Source organism: Myodes glareolus, chromosome 17 (genome assembly GCF_982192425.1).
Source record: "Myodes glareolus chromosome 17, mMyoGla1.1, whole genome shotgun sequence".
Taxonomy (NCBI): Eukaryota; Metazoa; Chordata; class Mammalia; order Rodentia; family Cricetidae; genus Myodes; species Myodes glareolus.
In genome coordinates, this window is record NC_142042.1 from 24,527,515 (window position 1) to 24,543,763 (window position 16,249).

The 16,249-nt window shown below is 40.8% G+C and overlaps 1 protein-coding gene and 1 long non-coding RNA gene across 2 annotated transcripts in view; one reads left to right on the forward strand and one right to left on the reverse strand.

The window, feature by feature from the left end:
* Positions 1-281: 281 nt before the first annotated feature.
* Positions 282-16,249, reverse strand: part of LOC146891197 (uncharacterized) — a 44,714-nt gene continuing 28,746 nt past the window's right edge. The window contains exons 5-7 of the mRNA XM_087897450.1: positions 2,926-3,020; positions 952-1,128; positions 282-619 (exon numbers count right to left, since the gene is read on the reverse strand). Coding sequence (XP_087753576.1) covers positions 563-619; positions 952-1,128; positions 2,926-3,020 — 329 coding nt within the window. The 3' untranslated portion in view covers positions 282-562. The remainder of the gene's footprint in view (positions 620-951; positions 1,129-2,925; positions 3,021-16,249) is intronic.
* Positions 10,852-11,662, forward strand: LOC125414771 (uncharacterized). The gene is made up of 2 exons (XR_007236365.3): positions 10,852-10,924; positions 11,471-11,662. It is a non-coding gene; the product is annotated as an uncharacterized LOC125414771 (long non-coding RNA).

Sequence of the window (16,249 nt, forward strand, 5' to 3'; positions counted from 1 at the left end):
GATCAACCCGGGCGGTCTGAGAAAAACCCTAACTCCCTTTTATTTCAAAATCCATTTATAACTGTCAACACCTCTTCATCAGTCAAGAAAATCGACTGTTACATAAGGACAGAGAACTATGCCCTGCTACTGGACACCCACGCAGTAGGAAATCTGCGCAAGACCAGGCAGTGGGACTCTCCCCACAAGCAACAGTGTTTTCTCTGTCGGTTTGTTCTTTTGTGAGGAGTGCACCAGCAAACAGAAATGAAAGGTCTAGAAGCAGAAAATCTACAGCCAGGTAAACAGTAACCTCTTTTATTTGAAGTCCCAAACTCAGAAGCAAAAGAGAGCCTGGATTTTCAAATATCTTTTGAAATTTGGAGGTATATTTTTGTGGAGGGGGTATATATTTTTTTAATTTATTCCTTTACAATCTTATTACACACATACATAGAATGTTCTCTGATCCATTTTCCCACATTCCCTGTCAACCCCTTCACCTCCCATGGAGCCTCCTCTTCTTTCCAATGAGTTTCATGACTCTTTCCATAATTGTTTTGTTCTTTGTGTCCTAATGCATTTAATTAAGGTTGTCTCTGCCAGGGGTGGTCACTTGTTCATTCCCGGCTGCCCAGAACTGAAATGATAACACAGAAACTGTATTATTTAAATCAGTGCTTGGCCAATCACTTAAGCATAGTGCTCTTACATCTTTGGTTAACCTACTTCTATTATTTTATCTTTTACCAAGAAGCTCGTGGTTTCCTGGCAAAGTTCCAGGACATCTGTCCCCTGCTGCGGCTACATGAATTCTCTCTCCCAGCATTCAGTTTAGTTTACCCCTCCTAGCTCTACTCTGCCCTATCACAGGCCAAGCCAGCTTCCTTATTAACCAGTGGTATTCACAGCATACAGAGGGAAATCCATCATCATGCCTCCATGAGTGTAGGTGGGTTGGTTTCTATTTACCTGAACACGAGCGTCACCAAGGACTATACTTTGTGAACTATGCCTCTTCTCGAGCTCCTCGGGTAGGGTTGGGCCTCCTGAGTCCCTCTTCTTTCGGTGATAGAATACTGATAGGCCTAATATTGCCCAAACTGCTACTGCTTCTGTGTGTTTATGAGTACCACAGACATGACATGGCTGAAAGACAGATTTTCACATCATTCCTACCTGTTCCCAAAACCTTACATTCTCCATCCCTCCCCCACCTCTTCTAAGCTGTTCCATAAGCTAGGGTCTGGGTTTAAGATACAAACAGTCCACTTAGGGCTGAGCACTCAACAGTCCCATGGCCTCAGTACTAACACAGGTTATGAGTCTCTGCACTAACCACTGTCCACTTCAACCAGAAACTTCTCTGACAAGGAAAGCTAAGAGTCACAGTAATCTGTAGACACAAACGTATTTCCAATGGAGTAGCTTGACATCATGTTCATATAGCAAGACAACAGCTGTAAGTTCTCCCCTCAGGCCCATGACCTCCCCAGCATAGTCTTTTCTTCTAGTCAGGAAGCTGTAACTGGTTGTGGTTGTTCACCAACTGAAGGTAAACACGAGCAGAAAACACCATTTATCAATACATACATCTTCTGGGGAGGGAAAGAAAGATGGATCAGCGGAAGAGGGGGTCACCAACTGGTCCTGGAATAGTGGTTGTTGTTGTTTTCCTCTAAATGAGGGAAAGTAAAAGATCAAAGCTGAGTTTTGAAACGAACACCCTAACAATTACCAAAAGCCTAGGATGGATGCCCAAGGTACCAGCTTCCAGATGCCCTAGAAATTGAAGCACCCTAACAAAAACCAAAGACCAACTATAGCTTCAAGAACTGGGTTTCGCTTTAACTTTCAAAACAATTTTTTTTCAGTTAAATGCAGACGGTCATTCTTTGAACTTTGAGATGTATTTAAGCAAACAAGTGAAGAAAACCAATTTACTCTCCTTTAAGGCTGCTTCCATATTTCACAGTAAACTCAGTGGGAAGACCTAAAATGCACACAAGTCTTAAAGAGTAATTTGGAAGCTGCTTCCTCTCACTGCTCCTAATTTGTAAGGTCAGGACTGTAAGGGCAGAGCCCATTTGGTTCTCCTGACGCCTCGCTGTGAGAACAAGATGTGGCCATGTTGCGTTATCATAACCTCCCGCAGAGGAGATGGGCAACCTTGAACCCCACTGTCAGCTGCTCCAGAGGCATGTGACTCCATTTTATGAATGAGCGAACTTTCTAAAAAGCATTCTAATCTGTTAATTATTTGTACGCCAGTTCGTTTCCACCCTGTTCCCAATTAAGACACTGCAGCCATTCTGCAGGAATCGAAATTCTGTGGTTCACCCTGCAGTTGGAGTTTTTCTTCACCTTCAAAGAATGCAAGGAGTATCTCAGCCTACATTTTAAATATGAAGAAGTGAATGTGTGAAGTGAAGAAATAGAAATACACTGGGAACTTTTTTTTTTAGAACATACATATTTTCAAAGCATGTATATTTTAGCAAGCAGCATGTAACCTTCATGGGAATGCAGCCCAAGCCTGTTTTATTCATCAATAGAGTCCCATACTGGTAGCAGATTCTGGCATTAGAATAGACACTAAGGAAGCAAATAAATAAATGCTTATTTCTAAGAAATTCATTCTTGTGCAGCAAACTCCTTTTATACTGGTGTAAATAATACTTTTCTTAAAAAAAGAACTGGGAAATGAATCTGCCTTTGGCAACTGCCAAGGCTGAGCCCAAAATTCTCCCCAGTTTCTCCTGACTCCCCATCGGTGGTAGAGTGCCCATCAGGGGACTGTCAGATCCAAGATGGAATCAACAACCTGTGCCATGAAAACCTTCTACCTCAACCTAAATTTGAGGATGGCTCCTACATTTTTTAACATAGACACGGAATCAAAAGACAGGAAATGGAGTGTTCTCATCAAAGAACGTTATCACCTACCTGCTTTGTTAAATATGGCAATGTGAACTTTAAAGGGTATTGGTGATTCTTGACGGTAAAAGAAGCGTCAACAGTTTTAGGTGTGTAGAGTGCACCTACAAGTATAAAAAGCATATACCAGTTTGGTATGTGACACAGGATCTTTTTAGGAACCCACCAGACTCCACATGGAGTGGAAATTTCCACCGACTCCCTCTAACCCTGGTGCAAGATCTAAATACCACTAGTCTGCCAAGCTCGCTGTACCTTCCAGCTTGTATTTCGCCGTCCAAAAGGCATTCCCCAACCTCCTGCTAGAGAGAACTGAGAAGGCCTCAGGTAAAAAGCCTTGCTCTCCCTGAGCCTGAGGGCGCTGTGCAGCAGCACACAAGCAGTTAACCATCTTAGATCGCAGTGTCCTGGTAATATATTCTTGCTCAACACTCCTGGCTTTCCAGAATCAGATTTCTGCAAATGTCTCTACATGGAGACATTCACTCCCCTGATCTGCAGAAAGGGCTGTATCCAGGGCCAAAAACAGTAAAAATTGAACGAGCTGGGGGGGGAGGGGAGGAGACGGGGCGGGGGGGGGGGGGCATGAAGAATGCCTCTGCTTGACAATTAGAGACTGGGGCCACCAGTAGTCTTTAAAATGCACACAAAGGACAACAATTGGTTCCCTTAATACATACCACAGCTGGCAGAGCCCCTAAACAAATTATTAGAGAGTGCATGGGCAAGGAACATTTAGTTGTGATTACCAAACTGTTGGGAGACGTATGTGCGTGACTATTATCATAGGCACTCAGGATGTCTCTAATTGTTTTCAAGGTCTGGCATTTAATGAGTTAAAGTCAAATGGCCTCAACAATTAAGGTTATAAGTAGACCATTCCTAAGATCCTTGACTGAAAGCATATGTTTCTCTTTGTGCTGAGTAGGAAAAGCCCAAGGAACCTGGGAAGAGGGGATGGGTTTTGGAGAGCACATTAAGCCCAAACAGCACTCTGGTTCTGGCCATCCTGGGCACTGCGTCTCAATAATTAGGAGGAGGAATGCCCTTCTGTGGGTTGGAAACGCCAGTCAGAAGGAGCCTTAAGTTAAGCTAGCATACATCAAAAATAATTGACAATGGTTAGGCTCCATTGTGGAGAAGCCTCGCACTGGCGTTGCAGCCACCAGCCCACCACCCACCTAAGAATTATTATTTGAAAAGGATGTCAGAGGATTATAGAAGATCCTTGTGTCTGCTCCAATTAGGATCAACACTGCGGCTCCTTCCTGGGAGCGTTCCCTATGTAATGATGAAAACATATTGACCCCTGCTGGATATGTGCAGAACTGCAGCGTTTTCCCCTCCTGTCCAACCTAAGCCGAAAGGCGCCCTCATTTACAGAACTATGCTTAACAGGAGGTGTTTTTAAGATTTCTTGGTCACAATGCCAATATCAAAGTAAATCATTAATTATAAACATTACTTCAAAATATTTCATGAATACAAGACAATTAAAGCTTCCAATGTTATATAGCCTCGTGTGTGTGTGTGTGTGTGTGTGTGTGTGTGTGTGTTTCTAATGGAGTTTCAGTCATTGGGCAGCCACCATTAAAAAAAATCAAGATCTCATTTAAAGCGTCCCTCTTATTTCACGGGCCCCTTTGTACATTGGTCCCCAAATAATCTTTTTTCAAAGAAATACAATCTTCTAGACATTTTAAAGCTTTAGTTATTTTGCTGGCGCTTTAAATATCACCCCAGGACTTCAATCTTAGTGACAACTTCCACCAGCTTTTCTCCAAATGAACAGAACTGCCAGACACCACAATCTCAGAATGTTGGAGACTTCCTTCTAAGAATTCCTAGAGAAATGAACGGCCAAGAAATCGTTTCTGTGGAGTCACTCCATTTCCGGCCACGTGATTAAGTATGAAGAAAAGGTGACTTCTTGCTTCAGGGACTGTATTAAAAGGATATAACTGGTAGAAAACCTGCTCTGTGGGGCTGGTGAGAGCCCAATCGGTGGCGCCAGATCACAGAACAAGACTCCAGGGTAGGAGAATACGCTCGGACGTTACTGCGGCACCTTAGGCACCTCAGTGTGGATCTCTGCGCATGTGCTGTTGCCTGGTCTGCTGGTGAAGCACAAAGTTTGGCCAAGACTGAGAAGCCAGCCATGTCCAGATTCTTTACCTGGGCTGCTTTTGCTGCTCCTCATAGAATTCCACAGTTCATCTAATTGTTCTATAAAAGCATGCTGTCAAGTGAATATGGTTCAAGCCCCATTCTCACTCCATCTTTCTATGTGGGCACACCATATTGGTGATAGTTTGGTAGTTTCTCCAATATGACAACATTTCCTCCTTCCAAAATAAATCTCTGAACTTCTGGTAGGTTAATGAATATAAAAACCCGAAGGGATAAGCAGGTCATCTCATTTTGCGTTTATACTGAAAATCTTGACTCAAAATATCAGTTGTGGAAAGGAAGAAGGAGACCAAAAGCATGAACTTTACCTTTTAGCAGTGTTCTATCATCAAAGGCATTGCCAAAACAATGCCTCACCCATAACAAGGATTTATTAAGTATTGCAATTTGAGAACTATGTGTTTAATAAGTAATGTTATCTTACATGTGTTTAGACTTTTCCATTTGCTATATTAACATAGACAAACTATATAATCTCTTGAAACATTGATATCTTTAACTATAAAATGAGTTCATTTATACTCACCAACATGAAAATACAAAGGAAATAAAGTTTGTAACCCCTTTATAAGAGTGTAGCAACATAAATTGAATTACATATGATGTTATACATATGATATGATACGTGCAATCTTAAAAATGTTTGAATCTTTCTAGAGTCAAGAAATATTCCACTAAAAGGAAAGAGTTATCAAAAAAATCTTAAAGATGGTAGAATTTGAACCTCAAATCTGTATGGGCTTAGTGAACAAAACGCCACTTTATTAGTTTAAAACATTTCCCATCTCACAAGGATAATTAGTATAGACTGCTGACCAGAGACAAGAACACATGAGGATTAAGAGAGGGCTATCAGTCACTTTTCAGCAGAAAGAAAGACAGAAATCAATTTGACTTCACAGAAAAAATGCTGTCAGAAGGACAGAAAAAGCACCTGGCGTTCAAAAGACAGTACACAAAAGGAAGCTGAAGCTAAAATGGCTGAGTGAGAGAGGCAGCCATTTTACCATTCCCTGTTCACAGCAGCGGCACTTACTGTTGGCTCAGTGGCCCAGTGACAGAAGCTAAGTGTCAAGAGCATCTTAGAAATGCTCCCTGAGACAGGAAATTCCAAGCCAAATGAATTACTTACAATATAAAATAGCAAACTGAAGGTGATCGTTTGTATTATCAAGAAAATGGGCTTAAAGTTAAACCTAAATATCCCCCAGACCTACTCTCGATTGTTGTACCATTTCCAGTAGTTTACGTTTGACAATGAGCATATGACTAAGAAAAGAAAGATAAAATACTATGAGGGGGCTGGGCCTGGTGGCGCACACCTTTAATCCCAGTACTCAGAAGGCAGATTCAGAGTTTGAGGCCAACCTGCTCAACAGAGTGAGTAGCAAGACAGCCAGAGATCCCATTTCAAAAACAAAAACAAAAGAAGGAAGGAAGGAAGGAAGGAAGGAAGGAAGGAAGGAAGGAAGGAAGGAAGGAAGGAAGGAAGACAAACTACAAGAGCCCTAGTAGTATTGTATTTTAAAGTGTTCTTCCTGCTATGAGTAGGCTAAGGTAATGTGCTGTACAGTGATGTGTTGTACGGTTGCTGCATTTGGAGTCTTGGAAACACATCACAGCAAGCTCTCCAAAACACTAGATGCTGCCAAGTTCTGGTCTTTTTAACAACCAGAGGCCCCTGAGTAAATCATCCCATAAAACATCCATGGAGCTGGCCACTTAGTTGCAACTTAGTTTGTCCACTAAAAGAAATACCATTTCCCACTGCTCATTGCTTTGAAAGGGAAATTTACTCTCTATATAAATACTAATAGCAGGCAAAAATACCTAAATGTTTTGTTCCACATCAGCTGTCTCCTATAGATACATCTATCTCTCCTGAGTAATCAGTGGACCCTGTACTGAGAACCCCAAGAACATTTTTTCTCAGACAAGACTTTCAGGCATGGCACCATACAGGAAACCATGCTATTAAATCCACATTTGTGGGGCAATGATTTAAGCACTACCTAAAAAAAATTTGAGAAAATATGAAAACACATGAAGATTTTAATTATAATTTACACTTCTTTTAACTACTCTAACAAATCAGAATCATAAAAGTTGCAAAATTCATCAAAAAGAATTGTATGATTGCAACAGGAGAAAAATCAGTAAAATAAAAATGCAGTAAGGAGAAACCTGAGCCCAGTCACTTTTCCAATATCATTCTGCAGGCTCACCCTAAATCATTCATGTCCTGCATGGATGATGATGGTCACATATTATTCACTATTTTTCACCTTTAATGTCACTTTAACTCTAATCCATTATTATAACCGAGTCATTATTTAAGTGACTTCTTTGAGGAGTGGTTTGGAAGAAACTTTGCAGAATTCAGCCTTAAACAGAGCAAAGTATAAGGTAGAATTCTTAAGCTAATGAGTTGTCCAGCAAAGAGAAAAGCTGCCCTCCTATCCTTCCTCATTCAGCCATTTCATACTTTTTGAATATTAAAATCCTGAACATCGCTCTTAATTAAGAGAAAGTGAAAGATCTGTATTAAAAGGAGAAATAAATTTACCATAAAGATTGTTCTATTTAAGCATTCTCTATAAAGCATTGTCTTAGTTAGGGTTTCTATTGCTGAGAAGAGACATCAAGACCACAGCAAATCTTATCAAGGAAAACCTTAGTTGGGGCTGGCTTACAGTTTCAGAGGTTTAGTCCATGGCCAGAAACACAGCGGCGTATAGGCAGCCATGGCACAGAGGAAGGAGCTAAGAGTTCTACGTCTTGCTCAACAGATCCACAGGAATTAAATGTCACACTGGGCATGGATTGAGCACATACGAGACCTCAAAGCCCACCTCCACAGCGACACGCTTCTTTCAATAAGGTCACACCTACGCAAATAAAGCCATACCTCCTCATAGTGCCACTCCATATGGGATCAGCATTCGCACATGAGTTCTATCTAAGTGGGCCACACTTATTCAAACCACCACAAGCACCAATCTGAAATGCAGAGATTTCATTTAATAATATTCACTAATAATTTATTCACTAATAATAACATAGTTACACAATACATGCATTTACATGTAAGAACAGAGTATATGAGAATATATTAAATAGAGAGAGTTCATACCCATTTTATCACCTAGTCATGCCAACTTTATCTCCTATAGATCTTTGCAATCCTTTATTTCTTTGGATAAAGAAATCTTTATTTCTTTATTTCTGCTACCTGCTGCTTTATGAGGTACCTCTAAGGTCCCTGGAGGCTTTACTCACACAGTTCTGTGATAGTTCAACCACTCCACACCTGTTACAATCAGTCCTTTAACAAAACAGCTGTTCTCTCCAGATGCAAGCCCTAATATCTGATTAAGTCACCTACTTGCTTCATGCATTTTCATGGCTTAGGATGAAAAACGATGTAGAATCCAAAGACCCATATGACCCGCTTTCTACAACCTTCCCTATCTTACTCTTTATGTTAGCTTCAGCTGCACCTTCATGTAACATGAGGGGGCGGGCTTGTTGGGGTTTCTGTCCCGCTCTTATAACTTATGTTACCCCATTATCCTTATCTACATTAGCACATGACTCCATACCTTTCTCAGCTGGGCAGGGTACATGCTGTCTCTTGGGTGGTCTGCACAGGAGTCGCTGAGGAAGCTTCCTGTTTTCCCAGAATACTCCCAGGCTCTTTGCTCCACCCCTACTTCCTGTCTGGCTTTCCCGCCTATACTGCCTGCCTGGCCAATCAGCATTTTATTAAAATATGATTGACAGATGTGGAGGGCCGGACCACATTCTCCATTGCTTCTAGGAACAAAGGTAGAGATTGACCTCTGTGACCCCAAGGTGTGGCGGCACACGCCTTTAGTCCTGATGCCTGGGCGGCAGAGGCAGATTGACCTCTGTGACCTCAAGGCGTGGTAGTACACGCCTTTGGCCCCTATGCCTGGGAAGCAGAGACAGGCAGATCTCTGTGAGTTCAAGGTGATGTAGCACACGCCTTTAATCCCAGCGCACGTGCTTGGTAACTCTCTACCACTGCTGCGTCCCTGCCTACTCCCGAGGCATCATCTGGGATAATGGGCAGCGGACCAATCCAAGAGTGACACGTCAGAAGCGAGGACTGTTTCCTTTATAAGGGCTGGGTTCCCCTCATTCTGGGTCTCCGCCATGTAAGCTTATGCTCTCCCTCTCAAGACGCATAAAGCTTTACTGCAGAAGAATCCTAAGTGTCTCGCGTCGTTCTTGCGGGCGAGGCCGAGCGCGGGGCAGACAGAATACAGATAATTCTCCCGCACCACCTTCATTCCCGTTTTCACAACTGGGAACATGTTTCCTCACCTATCTGCTTGATGGCATAAGTTAAGCATTTTTGTCAAGAAAGCTCTCCCTGACATCCCAACTATTTAACATCATTTGCTGCTGCTGCTCTCTCTCTCTCTCTCTCTCTTTCTCTCAGTGTGTGTGTGTGTGTGTGTGTGTGTGTGTGTGTGTGTGTGTGTGTGTACAGGGACTAAATTCACTGCCTCATGGGTACCAAGAACACAATCTACCATAGAACAATACCCTCATTCCCATTGTCTTTCTTCTTGACATGAGAGGACCAGCCAGAGTTTGGCTTTATTGTCCATTATACCCACAGGATTTGGATTTAAAAAAAAAAATCTGGAATACAGAAATTTCTATAAAATACCTTTTGAATGAATGAATCCATATTGCCTAATTTCATCCGCCATAAGCTTTTCAATATTTTGGGGCAGGGGATGACACTGGGAGTTGAAGCTCAGGCTTCACATATGGCAGGTAATCACTCTACCACGGAAGAGCTTCTTCAGCCCCAAGAAATCCCATAGATTGTTTTGTTTGCTTTGCTTTATTAGCAGTTAAAAATAACTAGGTCTCTATCTAAAACACAGAAATGCTGTTCCCCATTTCTCCATCTCCCTCACATAGACAATAGTTAAGATTTTGTTTAAAGAGCTTTAGTACACTTAATTTTGCTCTCTAATTTTAGGAAAACAAAACCTTGTATTTGAAATCTTAACACAATTAATTCTGATTTAATTGGAGGAGAAATTCAATGTCTGTTTTTCTATGCTTCCCTCTGCCAGTCATTTTGAAAATTGTCTCTGGATAATCAAACATTAACGTAATGAAAGATGTTACCTACCTGTGCTCAAACTTTAAGAAGTCTTTTGAATGACTTACTACTCAAAATTAAATTTATTAAACATGCCACATAACTCAGATGAAAATGCAGTATACTTTAAAATGGGGGACACCCTGTCATTATGCTTCATTATTTTGGTAGTCTCACTGTGTTTGTGGGGTGGAGAATTAAATATTATTGAACATACATTGTCCAGAAGTGTTTTTAACCCTTAAGTTTATTTCTGTCCTCTCCTGTTGTAGGATCACAAGCCACAGTTGTGCAGATGTACAGCTGATTTTTAGTCCTTACGAAAACCAGTAAAAGGACTCACAAATGAATCTTCAACTTATCTAGACTGTTAGAGGAAATATTAACTCAAAAATGGCATGATGACATGAAGACAAGCCATTTCATAACATGAATTCAGCATATCCCTTGTCTTCAAGTTCATTGTATTCCCTGTCCTTCCACCTTGTAGCTACATTTTCCTATCTTGTCTATCCTGTCTAATGTGGGCTTTTTTGACCCACACAGAGCTTATCCATTGTTTCTTATACAGAGAATAACTGGAATTCTTTCTGTCCAGCTCACCGCCTACCCCACGGCAGCTCTCTGCCCCAACTCCAGTGGGGCTGGCCACACCAGTCAGGAAAACAGGTGAGTGACCTACCTGCCTGCTGATCTACCCCACTCCCTAAATCTGATTCCCAAAGACCCACTCCACTGCCCCCCTCCTCACCACCTTCCCCACTACTGACCCTCCGTCCCCAACCCCGGTGCATTTCACTTGCTCAGCTGCAGACCATATCAGTCAGAAGAACAGGTGAGTGACCCTCCTGCTTGCTGAACTGCCCCACTCCCTAATTCAGTAACCAAAGACCCACTCCACTGCTCCCCATCCTGCCTCAAAATCTTGCCCTCCTGTTGCTTTGCCTCTGACTCCAACTCAGGCAGTCTTACGCTGCTCAGGAGAAAGCCACCCCAGTCAGAAGAATAGGTACAGGCCAGAACAGTATGAAAAAAAGATGCAGGCCTAGCAAGCTAGAAAAACAGGTAGGTGAACTCAGACAGAGACTTAAAGCTAGACCAGAGACCACACCTGCCACCAGAACCAGAGAGAGACAGCTGACCAGTGAATCTCCTCTACTCCCTCAGTGCCCCTAATCCCAACTCCCTTCCTCATCACATTATCCAACCCCTCAGAGATCCCTGCTGCATCAAAGGCCAACCCAGCTACCAGATGTCCAACCCCCAACTTGGACAGAGACTTGCTGCTGGATCAGAGGTCAAAGGAGTCACCACCAGAAATCCAGGCCACAAAGACCAGAAGACCAAAGAAGAAACAGAAACCAAGTAACAAAACACCCATTCAATAAAGATAAACTCATAAATCAACACCTAGAGCTATAGTAATAAAAACTGCATGGTATTGACATAAAAACACACATGTTGCTCAATAGGAGGACAGTTATGGGGACAAAATGGAAAGCTAGTGCAATGTAAACTCCATGTAATTAATGAAAGGACCTTAGCAAAAACTTCTAGTAATGGAGGACACAGAGCAAGAACTGACCATCTTCTGTAGCCAGTCAAGGCCTCAAATAGAGGGATTGGGAAACCAACCCAGCCACAAAACCGTGAACCTACATTGTGTCCTGCCTGCAGAGTATTCTGAGACCAGATTCTAGCAGAATCAAAGAGACTAGAGACTTCTTTCAGCAACTGATGGGAGTAGATGCAGAATCCCAAGTCAAACATCAGTTGGAGCTTTGGGAGTCCGGTGGAGGAGGAGAAGAAATCTTCTCCTCCTGATCTGAGAAACCAGCGTGTTCAGGGACACCATGAGAACAAGGCTCAGAGCATCAACTGACCAGGACTCATGTGAGCATGCAGAGATCAGGGAGCCTTTATGGGTCTGATCTAGATCCTACGCATATGTTATGGTTCAGTAGCTTGGCATTCTTGTGCAGTTCTGAACAGTGGGAACAGGGCAGGGTGTCTCTGACTCTCTTACCTGCTTGTGGGACACTTTCACTCCTATTGGGTTGCTTTGTTGAGGCTTGATGTGATGGAATGCGCCTGGTCTTATTGTAACATATTACACCATGTTTGGTTGATGTCCCTGGGAGGTCTGCTCTTACTTACGGGGAATCAGGAGTGGGGATGGGTCTAGAAAAGAAGGGATGGGGAGCAGGAAATTGCAGTCGAGATATAATATATGATAAAAGAACTAAAAAAAATCTTTATTGCCATTTAGTAAATTGAGGAGAAGCTCTTTACAAAGATCACATTTCCAAAATGCATTATATGTATGTGTGAAAACATCATAATGAAACTCACTATTGTGTAATTAATATATGCTATGAAAAAGAAAAATTATTCCAGTAACAAAAAGCAAAAAGATCACATTTATTTTCTTTGCTGTTCTATAAAATAGATGGAAATAGTAATATTTATTATACATTCAGAAATCTTTGACTCATGCTATACTGTCAGCTCCACTAATCCCTAGATATTCTTAGTGAATATCTGGTCGCATATCAATGGCAAGGAACATCTCTGACTCCTCCTTTATCACTGTTTCTATCTTCTCATGGCACTTTAAAAGGTTTTTTTGAAAGGAGTTTCATTTTATTATTTACCTGAAATACGGTAACATGTTTCATTTCTCTGATTTTACTTGAGCTCAATCACATTAACATGCTTTTTTTGGTAAGCAATAATAGTCTCATGAATTGGAGATTTTTATATAAACACACATACTTCTTAAAGGAATAGCAAACTTGAATTTATTTGATAATAAGAAAAGAAAGGAATGGAGTTTTCATCTCTAACAATTGTATATATTGGAACCAACACTAGGATCCTCTGGATGAAAGTCCAGACTTGAAGGCGGGCAGATTAGCTACTGTTTCAACCTATAGACGCAGGTAGAGTAGACATGGCCTCAGCCAATGGATGTCCCTGAACAGTCTAAGTATATTCTTCTGTGGTTATTAAAGTAAATCACATCCATAATGCAGAGTTTTCTCGGGCTTTCAAAAAACATGGCATTGTGCATCTGAGGAGCCATGAGATGGGGTATAAGATTTGTGTGTGGAACCACGGATTCAGAAGCAATAGAAAAGTTTATGAAAAGACCGTGTAGGCATCCCATGACTCCATTGCCTACTGAATTGTCTTTGTAAAAGCTTGGCCATGAAGATTTCTTTAGTTCTTTTTTACTTAAAGTGGAGCATATCTAGACCCGCGAAGTTACTTGAGACATAAAGTATTTTTCTTAGACTCACATAGAAAGAGGTAGCTATCATTTTCCTGTTATGATATTACCTAGCCAGGAGTCTAGCATTGTGCATGTGAAGAGTGAGGGGATCCTAATTTTAGTTGATGTCCACTGTCATAGCTGCACACACAGCTCCACCTCGCCTTCTGAAGGAAAGACTTCCACTCCCTACATGGGTGAGCGTGTCCTTCCTTCTGCTGTTTTACTTCTCTGTGTTACAGTTACTCTATCAGCATGGATTGTCTTATAAGTAGTAGTGCATTGTGGGTACAGTAGTCATATTGCGTTTACATTTTAAACAAAGGTCAAGTTCAGTGGTCAAGGGAGAAGTGCACACTATGACATAAAAGAAATTCCAACTCTATTTCTGTCACTTCTTATTAATTTGACCAAGGACAATTTCTAATCCATAGCTTTATTACTTGCTAAATGTGGAAAACCACAGTATCTAATTCAAAGGTCTGTGGCAATGACCAAATTGTATAGTATACAGATTTGTCTCAGTGGTAAGTATATACTGAGTCTTTGTCAGATATCACTATTATTATTAAATATCTCAGAATTAAAACCTATATCTCTGGCATTTTGCATATTCCTATGCAGAATCTCTTATGGTACTTAAAACTGAGTAAGTTCTCAGTAGACATAGTGGACTAAAGACCTAAAGATATTTTAATTATCGTGGTTAATTTTAGCAGTATTTTATTGACAATATGGTCCTCGTGACTATAGAATTTGTGTTAGAATAATTATTAGACCAAAACAAATCATGACTCTCTAAATCTTCATGTATTTATCTAAAATATATATTTACAATAAAAGGGTAAGCTCCCCGTGTGCTTAAAGAGTTAGTAAGAGAAATCAATTTCAGATTTTCCAGAGATTTTTTTAAAAAAATTACATCAATGATAGGGTCATGAAATAGTAAATTCTGGCCAAAGAGTTTCTAGAATCTGGGATGAGAAAATATAGACAATGTCAAGTGCTTGGTGTTTGTATCTTGGTACATTTTCAGTGAACATATTCCATGTAATGGGTAATTTTCTGGGCCCTGGAACACATGTTCTTCCTTCACTCACAGAATAAATGTCAACACGTGACTCTCCCTAGGGAAAGGGGCACGAAATGTTGCAGCATCTCTTAGTTTAGCCCCAAAATATTTATATTTATATTTATATTTATATTTATATTTATATTTATATTTAGTTCTAAATATAAACAAGACATGATGAAGCAATTATTCTGATACCATCAGGAGCCAATGGAAAGTCCTTCGTCACTGAGCTGTGTTGAAACGTTGCATCCTCTTGTCTCCATCCATTAATTTCTTTCACATGGAAGGAGAAAATTTTATTTCAGATATTCATCTGGGTTTGGAAGAAGTCTCTAGAAATGAGGAGCCAGGAGGGAGAATCTGAGAACAGACTTCCCACAGCACACTTCCTGCTCAGACCTGTTCCAGAGAGACTGAAAATGTTAAAAGAACAGGTTTCTTATTATACTCCTTTCAGCCGCCTGGACTGAAATCAGCTGGCTAGAGACCATTAGTGAGGCACCAAGCCTTTTCAAACCTGCAGTATAAAGGAGAGTTCACTGAAAGCTTTTCAAAAACACTCTATGTGTAAGTATGCTTCTGATAACATTTCGTGCATATTTCAGATGCTTTCTTAATTCATAGGCCCCGAAAATAGGAGAAAGTCACGTCAAATGTCAAGTTCTAACACCTGTGACAAATAAAAAAGCTTAACAAATGCTTCCCTGGACCTGCTGATGGAAAACACTTAGCCTGTGGCTGAAATTAAAGCAAGATTTTAGAAGCGAAATGACTCAAGAAAATCCACTCTACCCAACCCAGATGATCCTGTGGAGGCAGACAAGATTCAGGAGTGAAAGACAAGTCAAACCTTGCTGTGTGTTTCTCTTAGAACTTCCACAGAATTTTAATGGAGAATTATGTTTCAAAAATATAAAAAATTAAGAAAATATATTTATTCTATTCAAAGTAAAGGAAATACATCAATACTCAGGTTCAAAAACATACCAATAACTCCACAAATTTCAGAAACCATGCTAACTTTTCTACAGCATCCCAAACCAGGACAGGTTCTTAGGAAGCATCCATAAATCATTAGAAACTGGTATCCATATTCCTACGAAATGCATTTGTACTTTCAATTTCTTGCACCCATGATGTTCTTTAGGCATCCCATACATGGCTTATGCTATCATTTCACTCAGATCTTAACCTAAAACCCTGTCTTTGACATGGGGCTGACTCACAGCTCTGGACTTCCTTGATCAAAAGCCTCATTGCTATGCCATGCCTTCTTCACAGAAAACCTGTGTGCACACATATTAACCCTACCCACTCACCATTGCTCACACTTTCCAAACAGCATCCTTTTAAACTCTCAAGGCCAATTTTGTATCTATCTTTCTACTCAACTCTGAAAAGATACAAGAGAAACCATGATTGAGACGAAAATAAAATAACACTCTGACTTACCACAAAAATAGTTTCTGCCAGGACTCTAGGAAAATCTTGCGAATGAGATGGAGGTGTGAATCTCTGCTGAAGAAAACCTTTGATATTCATAAACTTCATTTTTTGCACATACCGTAAAGGTTTACGGCCTGGGACAATGTCCAGGTAACTTTGATATGGACAAGTGTAATAATAGGACATCATACAAGTGATA